This window comes from Schistocerca cancellata, chromosome 1 (assembly GCF_023864275.1).
Source record: "Schistocerca cancellata isolate TAMUIC-IGC-003103 chromosome 1, iqSchCanc2.1, whole genome shotgun sequence".
In the NCBI taxonomy this organism is placed as follows: domain Eukaryota; kingdom Metazoa; phylum Arthropoda; class Insecta; order Orthoptera; family Acrididae; genus Schistocerca; species Schistocerca cancellata.
In genome coordinates this window covers 905,175,214-905,190,871 of record NC_064626.1, presented here as the reverse complement: position 1 = coordinate 905,190,871, position 15,658 = coordinate 905,175,214, and the positions used below count along the sequence as shown (strand labels likewise).

The following is a 15,658-nucleotide window of genomic DNA, read 5'->3' as shown; positions in this document are numbered from 1 at the left end:
ACGGACCGCCGAGCATTGCGCAGGTGCTGATAAAGAAAGTGCATGTCTTCGTGGAAGCACCAATTGTAAGGTAACGGGGGATAATATGGCCATACACCAGCTTTACTGGCAATGGAAATATCAGCTATAAAAACAAATGGATGGGATGTGAAAAGCACAAAGACAAGTCAACATACACTCCTGGAAATGGAAAAAAGAACACATTGACACCGGTGTGTCAGACCCACCATACTTGCTCCGGACACTGCGAGAGGGCTGTACAAGCAATGATCACACGCACGGCACAGCGGACACACCAGGAACCGCGGTGTTGGCCGTCGAATGGCGCTAGCTGCGCAGCATTTGTGCACCGCCGCCGTCAGTGTCAGCCAGTTTGCCGTGGCACACGGAGCTCCATCGCAGTCTTTAACACTGGTAGCATGCCGCGACAGCGTGGACGTGAACCGTATGTGCAGTTGACGGACTTTGAGCGAGGGCGTATAGTGGGCATGCGGGAGGCCGGGTGGACGTACCGCCGAATTGCTCAACACGTGGGGCGTGAGGTCTCCACAGTACATCGATGTTGTCGCCAGTGGTCGGCGGAAGGTGCACGTGCCCGTCGACCTGGGACCGGACCGCAGCGACGCACGGATGCACGCCAAGACCGTAGGATCCTACGCAGTGCCGTAGGGGACCGCACCGCCACTTCCCAGCAAATTAGGGACACTGTTGCTCCTGGGGTATCGGCGAGGACCATTCGCAACCGTCTCCATGAAGCTGGGCTACGGTCCCGCACACCGTTAGGCCGTCTTCCGCTCACGCCCCAACATCGTGCAGCCCGCCTCCAGTGGTGTCGCGACAGGCGTGAATGGAGGGACGAATGGAGACGTGTCGTCTTCAGCGATGAGAGTCGCTTCTGCCTTGGTGCCAATGATGGTCGTATGCGTGTTTGGCGCCGTGCAGGTGAGCGCCACAATCAGGACTGCATACGACCGAGGCACACAGGGCCAACACCCGGCATCATGGTGTGGGGAGCGATCTCCTACACTGGCCGTACACCACTGGTGATCGTCGAGGGGACACTGAATAGTGCACGGTACATCCAAACCGTCATCGAACCCATCGTTCTACCATTCCTAGACCGGCAAGGGAACTTGCTGTTCCAACAGGACAATGCACGTCCGCATGTATCCCGTGCCACCCAACGTGCTCTAGAAGGTGTAAGTCAACTACCCTGGCCAGCAAGATCTCCGGATCTGTCCCCCATTGAGCATGTTTGGGACTGGATGAAGCGTCGTCTCACGCGGTCTGCACGTCCAGCACGAACGCTGGTCCAACTGAGGCGCCAGGTGGAAATGGCATGGCAAGCCGTTCCACAGGACTACATCCAGCATCTCTACGATCGTCTCCATGGGAGAATAGCAGCCTGCATTGCTGCGAAAGGTGGATACACACTGTACTAGTGCCGACATTGTGCATGCTCTGTTGCCTGTGTCTATGTGCCTGTGGTTCTATCAGTGTGATCATGTGATGTATCTGACCCCAGGAATGTGTCAATAAAGTTTCCCCTTCCTGGGACAATGGATTCACGGTGTTCTTATTTCAATTTCCAGGAGTGTATTTAGAGACTCATCCATCCCTGGTAAAGAAAAGGCAGCATTCAGCAGTTTCAGATGTTTTAAATTACTTGGTTACATAACTACATATAATTACTGTACATGACTTTGCACTTCAGTAAATAATGTAGGGTGTGCTTATAATGAGTCCGAAATAGAAGTCACTTGAGAACGAGCACTTCCAAGTAGTTTGCAATTTAAATTTAAAGCACAGCAGCAGAAATAATATGTTGGGCTGGTGTACTTCAATCAAAACGTTTCATAATAGAATTAAGTTATAAAGATGATCAGAACAACTGCAAAGTAAGTCATTATTATGAAGACACCATTCTGTTTCGATCTTTGTAGTGCCAGACAAGTATTTGTATGTCTCATATTTCGTTCAAAGACGTCATTAAATGAAGGGAGAGGGTGAAACTGTGCCAGAACATGGAGTTATTCCTAATTATGTAAATCTGATAGCATGTCATAAATTAGTTATGATTTTAATTTTCCGTGCTTAAGAATAAAATTATGCATTAAATGCAGAATGAAAGTAGTGTAATGCAAAATGGATATGAAAGTACTTGTTTTGTGTTTTGCTAGTGTTTTTTTAATTTCAACGAATTATAAAATTATCTGGTGATAAATGAGTGTAAAGTTATATGATGTATTTAGGTTTAAGTATTTAAATCTTATAAAAATTGTAAATAAATTGTCGCCATGTTTAGGAATTATTTTGATTAATGTAGTGTCACGTGACCCGACTCTGGACTGAGGATATGAGCGAAAAAATGTGGTCCTTTCGTCGTTGTTGGTTGTGGTGGTAATTTTGGAGCGTCAGTGCGCCTCGAGTGTAAGCGTGGACGCCAGTGTATGCGAATAAACTGTGAAGGAACAACGTGAAAGTGTGTAGGTGCGAGACAATAAACTATATGTACGAATCTCACCGATTATTATTTATCCAGATCGGATTTATTTGTGAACTTTAATATGCATGGCCACAGAGTTAGAAGTAGTTTTTTTTAATAAATAAGTTTCAATCTGAACTTGTAGAGTGTACCTCATTTTGCGCAAGTTTGTGGTATAGACAACTGTCTATTCCATTTACTTCTGTTCAAAGGCTAGCCAATATATGACTCGGTATCAGGGGCGCAAATGCAACAGTTCACTACTAACCCCCTTTGCAGATGAGCCACGTGTAAAATAGGTTGTGAACGAGCCAGAGTACAGTTGCACAGTCCAGTTAGCATAGAGACTATGAAGGGAGTTACAAAGAATGAAGTAAAACTGTCGAGCAACTCTTCGTAAGCCACACATTTCTAGTCAGTGCTAAGCGATGATTGAAATGGCAAGAAAAGAGACACCACACGAAATGAATGACTGGAAACGACTGAACTGGAGCGATGAACCACGTTATACCTCTTGTAAATTAGATGCAAGGGTTTCGGTTTGGCGAATACCTAGACAATGTTAGCAGCCATCATATGCAGTGGTAATAGTAAGATAAGGAGAAGGTGGTGTTAACGGTGTATCAGAGTTCTTGGTGGTTAAGGTGTGATTCCCTTATTGCGCTTAAGAAAACTATAAATGCAGGAGGATATCGACACATTTTACAGTATTATGTACTCCATACAGTAGACGATGACTGCGTCAGCATCACACACACACACACACACACACACACACACACGTACGTGTGTGTGTGTGTGTGTGTGTGTGTGTGTGTGTGTGTGATGCTGACGCAGTCATCGTCTACTGTATGGAGTACATAATACTGTAAAATGTGTTGATATCCTCCTGCGCGCGGATTTTATGGGACATTTCATACACACCAGGAAGTTTCTGCTGGAAATTAACTACTTGCGCGTGCGATAGCAAGCGCGCTGAGAGGTCGAACTACCGCCCAGCTACACCCGCTAATAAACAATAGAATAAAGCCTGTATGGAAGTAAAGTATCCCTCTAAGGACTAGAACATAATCTGGAAGAACTTTCACAAGTAGCAAATATAGATTGTAATCTTACCAACACCCTGCCACACAGATACGTTAGTGGAGAGAACGCCGTGTGGGAATGAGGTAGAAAGAATATTTGACTTGCAGAATAGCAAGACAGTAAATTTGACTACCATTAGTTATGCAACCGGATAAAAACTGCTATCCCACAACGAAGGAAAGTGCCTGAGCATGGTTAATAAGAAGAGCGATCATGGTTTGTCTGCAGATTATATATTGCAACCCAAGCCCAAAAACTAAGGCGCTAAAAGTAGGTAAAAGTATTTAAACTGTACCTAAGTGTTTGAATTATTGGAAATAGAGGTGTAAAAATAAGTGACTGAGTGAGAGGCGCAAGTGTGCGCGCGTTGATAGAAATATTGTAGCACTTTCGTAACCTCATTATGCAGACGTGAAAACACTACCTAAGGAAAGCAATGTAGACATTGTGGGCAGTACTCACGTAAAAGGATTTACCTTTGATCAGCAATGTAATTCCCGTTTTAATCAGTTGCATCTATACACGCGCAGGAGAGCTTTCAGCTGAAATAATAAACTGCCTCTAAAACTGATACAACATCGGCAGTATTTCCAAAATGTTCGGAAAACTACCCTTGTAATCCTTTTAACGCCACAATCAATTCCTAAAACCTCGCGTTTTCTTTATCGTCAGTGAGCTTAGGGACCTGGGCTGTTTATTAGATTTTCTCCTCTACAACGCGATTATCTTTTTAAATGCATTTCCACGAAACTAGGAAGAGGGCAAGTTACCATGTTGTTAAACATTATATGCTGAACCGAGAAAAACCAAGAGAGCCAAGATACAGCCACAAACAAAGTAAGAGAGTGAATCAGTCAAGACGACGACGACGACGACAACGACGAAGCAGCCGATTATGACAATCAAACAGCTGGTAATGATGATAATGTAGCCCTAACCTCTAAAAGAAATAAGTACTAATTACTGGAAGAAAGCGCAGGTCATTCCTGTTTTTAAGAAAGGTCGTAAGACAGATCCACAAAATTATATACCTATATCGTTGACGTCAATCTGTTGTAGAAATATGGAACATGTTTTATGCTGAATAATTGACATTTTTTGGAAAACGAACATCTCGTGCATAAAAATCAACATGGATTCCACAAACAGAGATCCTGCGAAACTGAGCTCGCTCTTTTCCTTCATGAGATCCACAGCGCAGTGGACAACGGTGCTCAGGTTGATGCCGTGTTCCTCAATTTCAGTAAGGGATTTGACACCGTCCCGCATTGCCATTTAATGAAGAAAAAAAAAAAACCACGAGCTTACGGAGTGTCGGAGCAGACCTGCGATAGGATTAAAGACCTTCTTGCAGACAGAACTCAACAAGTCGCTCTTAACGGAACTAAATTGACAGATGTAAAAGTAATATCCAGACTACCACAGGGAAGTGTGATAGGACCGTTGCTATTTACAAATAAATGATCTAGTAGGAAGCGTCTGATGCTCTTTAAGGCTATTCGCAGATGCAAAATGCAAACGTCGTGTGACTAGGGCCTCCCGTCGGCTAGACCGTTCGCCTGGTGCAAGTCTTTCGATTTGACGCCACTTAGTCGACTTACTCGCAGATGATGCAGTTGTCTACACCAAAGTAGCAACGCCAGAAGATAGTAAGAATTTGCAGAGAATTGATGAACGGTGAAGGCTCTGGCAGTTGACGCTGAACGTAAATAAATATAAAATATTGTGCATACATTGGAAAAGAAATCCACTACTGTACAGCTACATTACTGATTACAAACAGCTGGAGACAACGTCTGCCGTAAAATATCTAGACGTAACTATCCAGAGCGACCGTAAGTGGAATGACGACATAAAACAGATAGTGGGAAAAGCAGATACCAGACTCAGATTCATCGGAAGAATCTTATGGAAACGTAACTCAGCTACGTAAGAAGTGGCTCATAATGCGCTTGTTCGCCCGATTCTTGAGTATTGTTCATCTGTCTGGGATCCCTATCAGGCAGGACTGATAGAGGAGATACAGAAGATCCAATGAAGAGTGGCGCCGTTTCGTCACGGGATCGCTTAGCTAGAGATAGGGCGTTATGGAGATGCTGAACAAACCCCACTGGCAGACGTTACAAGAGAGGCGTTGTGCATCACGGAGAGATTTACTATAGAAATTTCGGGACAGCACTTTTCAGGAGTCGGACAACATATTACTCCCTCCCCCCCCCCCCCCCCCACATACATCTCGCGTACTGACTACGAGGAGAAAATTCGAGAAATTAGAGCCAATACAGAGGCTTACCGACAGTAATTCTTCCCACGTACTATTGGCGAGTGGAACAGGGTTGGAGGGTTAAGAGAGTGGTACCGAAAATACCCTCCGCCACACACCATTAGATAAAAGAAACGTCAAACCTATAAGAAGACATCTTTGTCTGTTGCTTATCGTGGATGTGTCTGCATTGTTGAAAGATTATATGTTCATTAGAAATAAATTCTTTGTAACAAAAAAAAAAAAAAAGGAAAACTGTTACCTCCGCTCTCGAGGTAATATACTAAAGTGAATGCGTGTCTGACAGCTAGATACACGGACCAGCACGTCTGCAACGACCACTCAGCTGTCACATGGGAACAGGTAGACACTTCCCACGGGGCCGCATAGGACATGAGACAAAGGCTTGGGAAACGTTATTACTGTGGCACGTCAGGGAACAAGGCTGCGACCATGAGCTAAACGCTAGGGGGGGACACAGAAGTCAGTCTGAGACGTTCGTTGCCTCGTCCTTCGCGACGCCGTAGCATAGCGCTCGCGCGTGAGTGGCACGAACCCGCGCGCTCCTAGCTATGAGCGGTGCGTCACACAGACTAGGCGACGGGTCTGGTTCAGGAAACGTTAATTGTCGTATCCGTTTCGATTCTCAGCTGTGCCACGCTTGTAAAATAGTCTTGAGCACAGGTTGTGTAGTAGTAAGAAACAAGGAAGCAGTTATGAGCCGTTTCAAGCAACCATTGAGGGCTGTTCTCTCATTCACGTGTATTGGTTTCTGGAAACTACGGAGAATCTAGATCAAGATGGATGGACTTTGATATTCACTTCAAAGGAATTTGAGTGTACAGAGCCTGAGTGATTCCACCACGTTTCTCCGTGTAGAGCCACTCAAAAGAGAGGCAATTTACCAAACTACCAGTGTTCTTAAATTAAAAGCTGGGACTGATCTGTGACTGGTGGAACTGCAGTTCCGTAGATACTTAAGTTTAAAAGAGATGACTAGGACGTTTTGAGCAACCAGATATTTCTTGTGCTACAGATATAATTTCGTAACGAGGATGCCACCTTTCATATTTATTCGTCAGTTCAGTCTGTTAGATTTGAGTGGCTTGCAGCTCACGCCCTATGTAATAATTAGACGTGTCAGTTGTTGACAATATCTGGTGCTTGGCAGGGCAGAGAGTAAGTGTTTTCCTGTTAGGTAATCGCTGACGCTAGTAAATGCTGCACTGAAAGAGCTGTGCTAAATTCCTCCATTTTATGCGACGATTTCGCGAACAATCGTTGTTGCGGTTCTCAAAATTTAACTGCCAGCGTGTTAATAGCGTCTTGTTCACATGTTGACTGAATGTCGAGAACCATTTGTAAGCCTAGCTTCGCAGTCGTAAGCAAAGTTTCTTAAAATTAGGTAATTGTTGATAAACAGCAGCACTCTAAACAGCAAAATGCGGTCGTGGAGAAGACATTGCTACGTTTGTCACCGTGAATGTTGCCCAGAGCCATTTTATTAGTGCGAACTGAAGAGTGTTGCGCTATTCTGTGCAAGGTATGTATAAAGTGTGAGATATTTTAGTGCATTCTTTAACAGGCGTCACAGTGATTCACACACTCGATTGTGGAGTGGGATGGCTCACGCAAGGGGATAAACACAGCATGATTCACATTCAAGAACAACCCTAGCAATTTATTTGGAAAAAATACAGTAAAATATGTTAATTTCCTTTTTAATTAATAAAACTAGCAATCAACTTAAAGAGACAGTCAGAACAGAAGGGGTTATTGCCAAAACACCATCTTAGGGGTTCTATTCTTTTACTGTACACTAATTCAACCTGATGGGCTTGTCTTTATTTCAGTCTAATCATTTTATTTCAAAATCGTGAACTGATTTGACAAATTAAAAAAAATTAAAATCAGAAATAACTCAATAGAAGTATCAAAGAATTAAAATATTAACGTCTTAAAACCTTAGAATTAAATGATTGGGTTAAAGAGTGACTCATACATGAAACGCCAGAAATCTGATGGGTGGAATACAGTCATGCAGTGCTAAGATCAGTTGATTAAATTACAGCAAGTTCAGTACGAAGCAACAGTAACTTTGCCGCCAGGACGAAAGCAGATACGACGGCTCGAGGCACTACGGCCTGCCAATGCAAGCTAACACACACGCGAGTCAGACAGAGCATTACAAAAATCAATAACAAACAAAAGCTGAAATTACAGTTACTGGTCGAATTCTCACACACACACACACACACACACACACACACAAAAGAAATGCCAACCAAGAACTGCGACCGAACGAAGGCCAATTGTAACAGTGGGTTTTCTTGGTACTTCTCAATACGAAATGCATAAAATTTCCTCAAGTATTACTAAAAATAAAAAAACTTAGGCTTTTAATTAAGTTAAATCTGTAGTTTATTTTATAAAATTTATTGCGAGCTTAGAGATTTCAAACGTTTCACAAATGGCGCCAAGGTTATAACTGCGGCATGAGAGGAGTGTCTGGAGACGCCTACTACTGAAGGAAATAGGTTACAATAGCCTGGCCTGCAAATTAGTGGCCGTTAAAGCAAAAGAAATAGTAGAGAGCAGGAACTTAAACTCCCGATCACGCTTAGAATGTGCTCACAACCCATCAGCTCAAGACGTAACAAGCATACAGGGAGCTTAATCATTATGATTACGTAAAGCAGCTTAAATAATTATACATATAAGAAGCTCCAAATACAATGTCAGGAGAATCGAAATTATTAAGGACAACTCACGATAATTGGTAAACCACGGCCCTTATTGCTGTACCAACTCAAATAGTAGGGAATGGCAGTTGAAGCTCACGAGCTCGCTTAGCATTTCACTACTAGTTGGTTTTAGCCTTAATCTTGAGATAGTCTCTCTTTTTCCCTGGGATCATCTGGAAACAAATCCAACTTCTTGATACAGACCAAGTATAAACAACAGTTCGAAACGTCTTACAAATTCAGGTAGGACGCTTTGCGGCCATAAACACCATAACTATGCACAAATAAAAGTCCGCAAGGACTTACATAAAACCCAAGTCAACCGGTATTAAAAACACTGCAGGAGCGCTCAGATAGTAGCTCCACTACGAGGCGCCAAAGTCTACGATGCAAAACTATCTAAAACTGCTCATCACAAGTGTAATAACAGGAACGGGTCGCTGACAACTGGCAGAGAATAGTAACAAACGCAAGGTGATCTCTCAGAGGCTTGCTTCTCAGGGCACGTGTCACCAGAGACGAATAACGGACGCGCCTCAGCGCTCTGCGTGTAACTGTGTTCAGCTCGCACCGGCCAGCGAAGTACGCTCCTGCCAAAACAGCAACACAGCTCTCCAAAGCCAGCGCGACACCGTTGTCCCGCTGGTATCAGTTCCGCCTCACGCAGCGATTCCAGTCAGCCCGTGCTTTTCGGAGCACTCTGCCCCGACTGTCACGCGCAGACGTTGTCGTCCCGCCGCCGAGCAGCACTTTGGCAGAGATGCAAACACGATCAAGCCTCAGAGAGGTCGAAGAGAGCAATACGGCTCAGTGTGGATCACGTCCGATTTTTAGTCAATAGCAGCACTTGGCGGGGATTGTTATTCCTTGTTTACATAACACTATCAGTGGCTTGTAATATACACGCAAAAGTCACATTAATGGGACCACCGGCTCTGTTCGACGTCAACGTGCATAATCACCCACAAATAGCAGGTAGTGGCATCAGCAGTGGAGGATGTGTAAAGTGTGTCGAGGGAACGAGAAAAAACAGTGCAGTCGTTGTCGTAATACGGGAAATGGAGCGATTTATCTGACGTGCAAAAGGACATCGTTGGCTTTCGGGCCAAGAGTGGAAGCATCCCCGAAAAAAGTTGAATTTGTAAACTGTTCATGTGCCGCCGTGGTTAAAATGTACCGCGCATCGCAAAAATGGCACTATCCAAAACCGAGCCATAGATGACAGGGGTGAACGACGGCTGCCGGGATGTGTACGGGCGAATAAACGTCCAAATGTTCAGCAGCTGCCCAGATGAACCGAGAGGCTTCCGTGTATCCGTATAGCGAACTTTTTGCTGCTTATGGCCTCCACGCTGGGTGCCTGGTTCATGCACGTACGCTGACAGCTGTTCATCTGTTCAAATGGCTCTGAGCACTATGGGACTTAACTTCTAAAGTCATCAGTCCCCTAGACTTAGAACTACTTAAACCTAACTAACCTAAGGACATCACACACATCCATGCCCGAGGCAGGATTCAAACCTGCGACCGGAGCGATCGCGCGGTTCGAGACTGTAGCACCTAGAACCCTCTCGGCCACCCCGGCCGACTGTTCATCGGTGACGAAGGCTAGAATTTGCCCGTCATTACCGGAAATGGACGTCCACTGTGTCGACTGGCAGCCTTTGATAATGAATAGATTTTTATGCTACATCGGGTAAATGCCGTTGGATTGTGGGAAGGGTCCAGATCGGAGGAGGGAACATTACGGTCTAGGGAATGTTTACGTAGCATTCCCTGGGTGATATTGTCCTGTTGGAAGGCACCATGGATCAACGCAAGTATTAATCTATCCTTGGGGACCGTGTCCATCCCTACATGGAGTTCGTTTCTCTTCGGCAGGATTTCATCTGGCAGCAGGACACAGCAACTTGTCACACAACTCGCAGTGTGCGTGCGTGGTTCGAAGAGCACCAGGACGATTTTACCGTACTTCCTTGGTCAACAAACACCCCGCATTCAAACTCAATCGAGAATCTGTGGGGTCACCTCGATCTCGCTGCTCGCACTATGGATATCAGCCGATGAACCTAGCGCAGCTGGGCACTGCACTGTAGTCGGCATGGCTTCCTCAACCTCACTCGCTCTCTTCCTGCACGTCTCGCTCCACAAAAGGTGCTTATTCAGGTTTTTAATAGGCCACATTAATTTGACTGGACAGTGTGGAAAGATTGCGAGACGGTTCTCAGGAGCAGGTGGGAATGGGCAACGAAAACGGTTCAAATGGCTCTGAGCACTATTAGACTTAAGATCCGAGGTCATCATTTTTCTAGAACTTAGGCCCACTTAGACCTAACTAACATAAGAACATCACATACATCCATACGCGAGGCAGAATTTGAACCTGCGACCGTAGCAGTCACGCGGTTCCGGTCTGTAGCGTCTAGAACCGCTCGGCCTCAGCGGCTGGCAGTAGGCAACGATGGTGCGAAATTAAAGGTGCTTTTTCCCATAAAGGGAAGGAGATGTTAAGAAATCTTTGTCTTCGATGGGTTTTCTTCTTCCATATTAGTTTCTGGAGTTCAATCCGTGTGGTTGGCCTCCGATTGTTGATTGTTTCTTCTTAACTGGATCTTCGGTTTTGATTATCCTCTTGTAAGTTCCTCATGCTTGGAATGCAGGTTGGCGTCGCCAGGCAGCGGGACCTGACTCGTCTCTTTCTGCGATGTAATATTTCCTCCGAACGTCTGGATCTTAGAATTGTGCAGGAACTGTAGAGAAGGGTCGCCCAGTTTCGTTGAAGCGTTCTCGAAAGCCGAAATGACATATTTTTGCCAAAAATAAATTTAATAATTTTAAAAAACTAAGATCGGCCTGTATCTTTTTTTTAATGCTGATTATCAGTGACAAGTTTTTCTTAGCTACAATATCATTTATTATTTTATAACATTGTAAACAGTGACTTTCCTCTCCCTCAATGTATAAGAACTTTAACTCTCCTGCCTTAACCTCCAAATGCTGACGTCACCAACCGCTGAGCGTAAATCGCGAAGCGGGGGCTCAAGGATGCAACAAATGGATAAAATTTTTATAAACACTGCTTTCATACACTGAACTATAGTATACAGCAACTGCATGATGTATGTGTACCAACACGGAGGGCGGTATAGGGGGTGGGTTGGTGGAAGTCTCCAAACATTTGATCGCGCTCCACACGTAGTGCCACCCTTAGTGCTCGGTCCTGCAGTGTTCGGAACGCCTTCACATCTACATCTACATCTACATTTATACTCCGCAAGCCACCCAACGGTGTGTGGCGGAGGGCACTTTACGTGCCACTGTCATTACCTCCCCTTCCTGTTCCAGTCGCGTATGGTTCGCGGGAAGAACGACTGTCTGAAAGCCTCTGTGCGCGCTCTAATCTCTCTAATTTTACATTCGTGATCTCCTCGGGAGGTATAAGTAGGGGGAAGCAATATATTCGATACCTCATCCAGAAACGCACCCTCTCGAAACCTGGCGAGCAAGCTACACCGCGATGCAGAGCGCCTCTCTTGCAGAGTCTGCCACTTGAGTTTGTTAAACATCTCCGTAACGCTATCACGGTTACCAAATAACCCTGTGACGAAAACTCGCCGCTCTTCTTTGGATCTTCGCTATCTTCTCCGTCAACCCGATCTGGTGCGGATCCCACACTGATGAGCAATACTCAAGTATAGGTCGAACGAGTGTTTTGTAAGCCACCTCCTTTGTTGATGGACTACATTTTCTAAGGACTCTCCCAATGAATCTCAACCTGGTACCCGCCTTACCAACAATGCTTTTTCGCGGCGTTATCCCATACCATCGCAGCGTGCTCGTGTACAGGTCTGAGTAGCGCATTCTGCAGTATAGTGCCGACCTGCGGCAGCGGAGTTAAGCTTGAATTTAGTACCAGGTAGACGGTGATGAATCGTTCAGACCTATTCTTAATTTCAGCTTTCTGCCATCACGTTCGACGCTTGTCATAGGCTTATTTCACATCTACCCGGCAGCCGGCAGCCGGCACCGTGTAGCCGGTTGTGGGGGTGTGGCGCTAACGGGACGTTTCACACCTGGGCGACGTGGGCGGCTGAACGACAGCCGACAGCCGGGCAGAGGCTGTGGGATGCCGGCGGCCCCTACTGTGTCGGCCCGATGTCTGTGTCATGCGGAAATACCGGCGCAGGTGGTGGGGCATGCAGAGCAGTAGAGCGCTACACATATATCCGATAACTATCGTGTGCCGGCCACTTGATTTTTCATTTGTTGGTGGTTCAATCTGTTGCGGACATTTCTAGTCAAGGCGGAAATTGATATAGACATCCTCATGAAATTAGTTTAGGAAAGACCAGTTTTTTTGGGACAAGACTTTAGGTACTTACAAGGACAGAATAGAAACACGGAATGCATGGATCGAAGTCTGCAAAGAACTGAACGAAGGATTTGAATGGATGTGTGACAAAAACAGAGACGACTACGGTAAGTACAAATATTTATTTTTTACGTTAAATACAAAAAAATTTAATATCAGTGGCACCTTAAAATTTAGATAGCTGTCATTTCACAGATTCCTCCAGTGTCATAAAATAATCCGTCATCATTTTTCGTACATTATTGGCAGAAATTCCCCCACGTACACATTCACTTCTTCGTATACTTGAAAGTCCAGTTATGGACAGAGTACCTTAGGTATTGTGCAAAACAACACACGCCTTTGGAATTCGGAAATTTGTGGTAAGGTCTTATGGGACCAAACTGCTGAGGTCATCGGTCCCCAAGCCTACACTCTACTTAATCTAACTTTAACTTACGCTATGGACAACACACACACACACACACACACACACACACACACACACACACACACACACACACACACACATGCCCGAAGGAGGACTCGAACCTCCGACGGGAGTAGCACGAACCGTGACAAGGCGCCCCAGACCAAGTGGCTACCGCGCGCGGCTGACTTTAATTGCCAACATCTGTATAGGCTGGATACATTCTCGGAAGAATGTATTAACGCGTTGAATGGAACTCATCATTCGTGCATGTATATTGTCAAAAGTTCGTAAACTCATCCGAAAATAATTAAAAATCTTATTTTCATCTCCTCTTAATTTCTCAAAAAGAACAAAGAATGAACTCACTTTGTCTCTTCTCATACTGAGTGGATAGACCCAACGCACTCTTCTTCTTCTGTTTTTAAAACGTCTGTACGAGAGATACCAAATTAATAGCTGGTCGTGCCCCATTTCTTGTCGAGGTCAACTGAATATGCACAAGACACGAAAGGACGGCACACAGCATGCCGTGCGACTGCCGGCTACGTATGAAGAGGCGGTAGGTCCCGTGTCGGCCTGGCAAAAGTACCGGCTTGTCGGCTGCCGGGTTGATGTGAAATAAGCCTAACGTGACGCTAATTTGGCGTACCAGCCGCGCCAAAGAAATGGGTTGCCTACGATGTTTATTTCCTGAAAAAGGCTACTTTCAGAAAGTGTCGCAGTCTCAGCAGGGCTGTCTGTGTTGTGTGTTGCAGCGGTGTTCGTGCTGTACCCGTACCTGACGATCCACATGCGCGAGCTGGGCATCAACGTGGAGGAGACGGCCATCATGTCGGCGGTGACGCCGGTCGTGGCCATCGTGATGCCGCCGCTCGCCGGCATGGTCGCAGACCGCATCGGCAACTTCAAGGTGAGGGCTCTAGCACCGCCCCGGCCTGCTCCTCTCATTCGTTTTGCTTTCGGAAGACACACGATACAGCTGCATCGAACTGCGCGTAATCTCGCTCGCCGTTGGTCTAGAATTTCCCAGACCGCTTCTTTTCCTGATATCCCTTTCGTAGTTTTATTTTAAACCGCGACGAGACATGGATGTGTCTGAATATCTCACCTGTTAACAAGTTTGTTCGTGGCTTTTTTTTCTTAGAAATTCTCAGCGTGCAGTGACGTAAATGTCTTAACTGCAGTAACACCTGTACGAATGGACATTTTCTCTAAACTCGTACGTGTGTATACAGTAATGCTGCAATTAAACATAACATACGGCCAGTGTCAATTTGAATAAAATCGTTTCTGATGCTAGGTAACGTTATTATGAACCTAAAGCTGCGAAGTGGAAGTTCCTAGCGTCTTCGCAGCGTGTTTGTTCCGGCCGACTAACTGCAGGTTAGCCTCTCCGAAGAGGACTGCCCTAAAGATGGCCGAAACGACGGTTTTGTTCAGTGTTCGGTAACGATGCAGCGTAATATCAAAACTGTTCTTATTGCACTTAATTAAAGTTAGTTCATTTAAAAAAAATGTTACACGTTATTAAAAGAAAGTACTCAAATCATAAGCTCAATGGAGATACTCTGCCAGAAATACAGTTAACGGATAAGTACACTGTCCGTTCTTCGGTCCCATTCAGAGCTAAACTCTCGGACAGAATTAACGGCAATGAAATGCAACATTTCAGTTTCTCTTTTTTTTTCTTTTTTACTGGAAACACGAGGAAGAGTAACTGTTTCTTTAAAAATTAAGTGAAACTCGTGCTGTCAGTTTTCTACATTTTTTCCAGGGACAGATACTTCCCTTTCAGTGAAATTTGCAGTTTTTATCTATAGTAAGAAGATTGAAAAAGTCCGTCTTTGAATTGTCAAGACATCCCGTGGGTAGGTTACCAGGCAGAGCTACAAGGGACGATGTGTTTTCTCAGTTACTATTTTTTTAAATTCTTCTGGATTAACAATTGCGTGTTTGACACCCTATCTTCTCCCCCCCCCCCCTTTTTCTCCCACCGCCCCTATACTAACATGAAACGCCTCCTCTTTATGTCGTCTTGTTTATACACCACAGTGGATATGACAGTTTTGTTTTAAAAAGCGAGGGTCACTCCTGATTCTAAAACAGAGGGACACTCCTTATGACAGATGGGATAAAACGGTAGCCAACTTCTGTTGCTCGGCCACCCTCGAACTTCTGCAATATATAATAATTTATTATTAATATTATTAGTCAGAATGTGATGTGTGTGTTGCTTAATAAGCTGAAGTACTACGCTGACCGGTTCAATAAAACCCTTAGTTACTAAGCTATGCTG

General features: G+C 45.0%; 1 protein-coding gene across 2 annotated transcripts in view; it reads left to right on the top strand.

Annotated features, from left to right (window-relative positions):
- The window catches only part of LOC126190952 (uncharacterized), a 349,144-nt gene that overhangs the window by 240,702 nt on the left and 92,784 nt on the right, over positions 1 to 15,658 (top strand). For both annotated transcript variants that reach the window (XM_049931608.1, XM_049931616.1), the window contains exon 3: positions 14,118 to 14,272. In XM_049931608.1, coding sequence (XP_049787565.1) covers positions 14,118 to 14,272 — 155 coding nt within the window. The remainder of the gene's footprint in view (positions 1 to 14,117; positions 14,273 to 15,658) is intronic.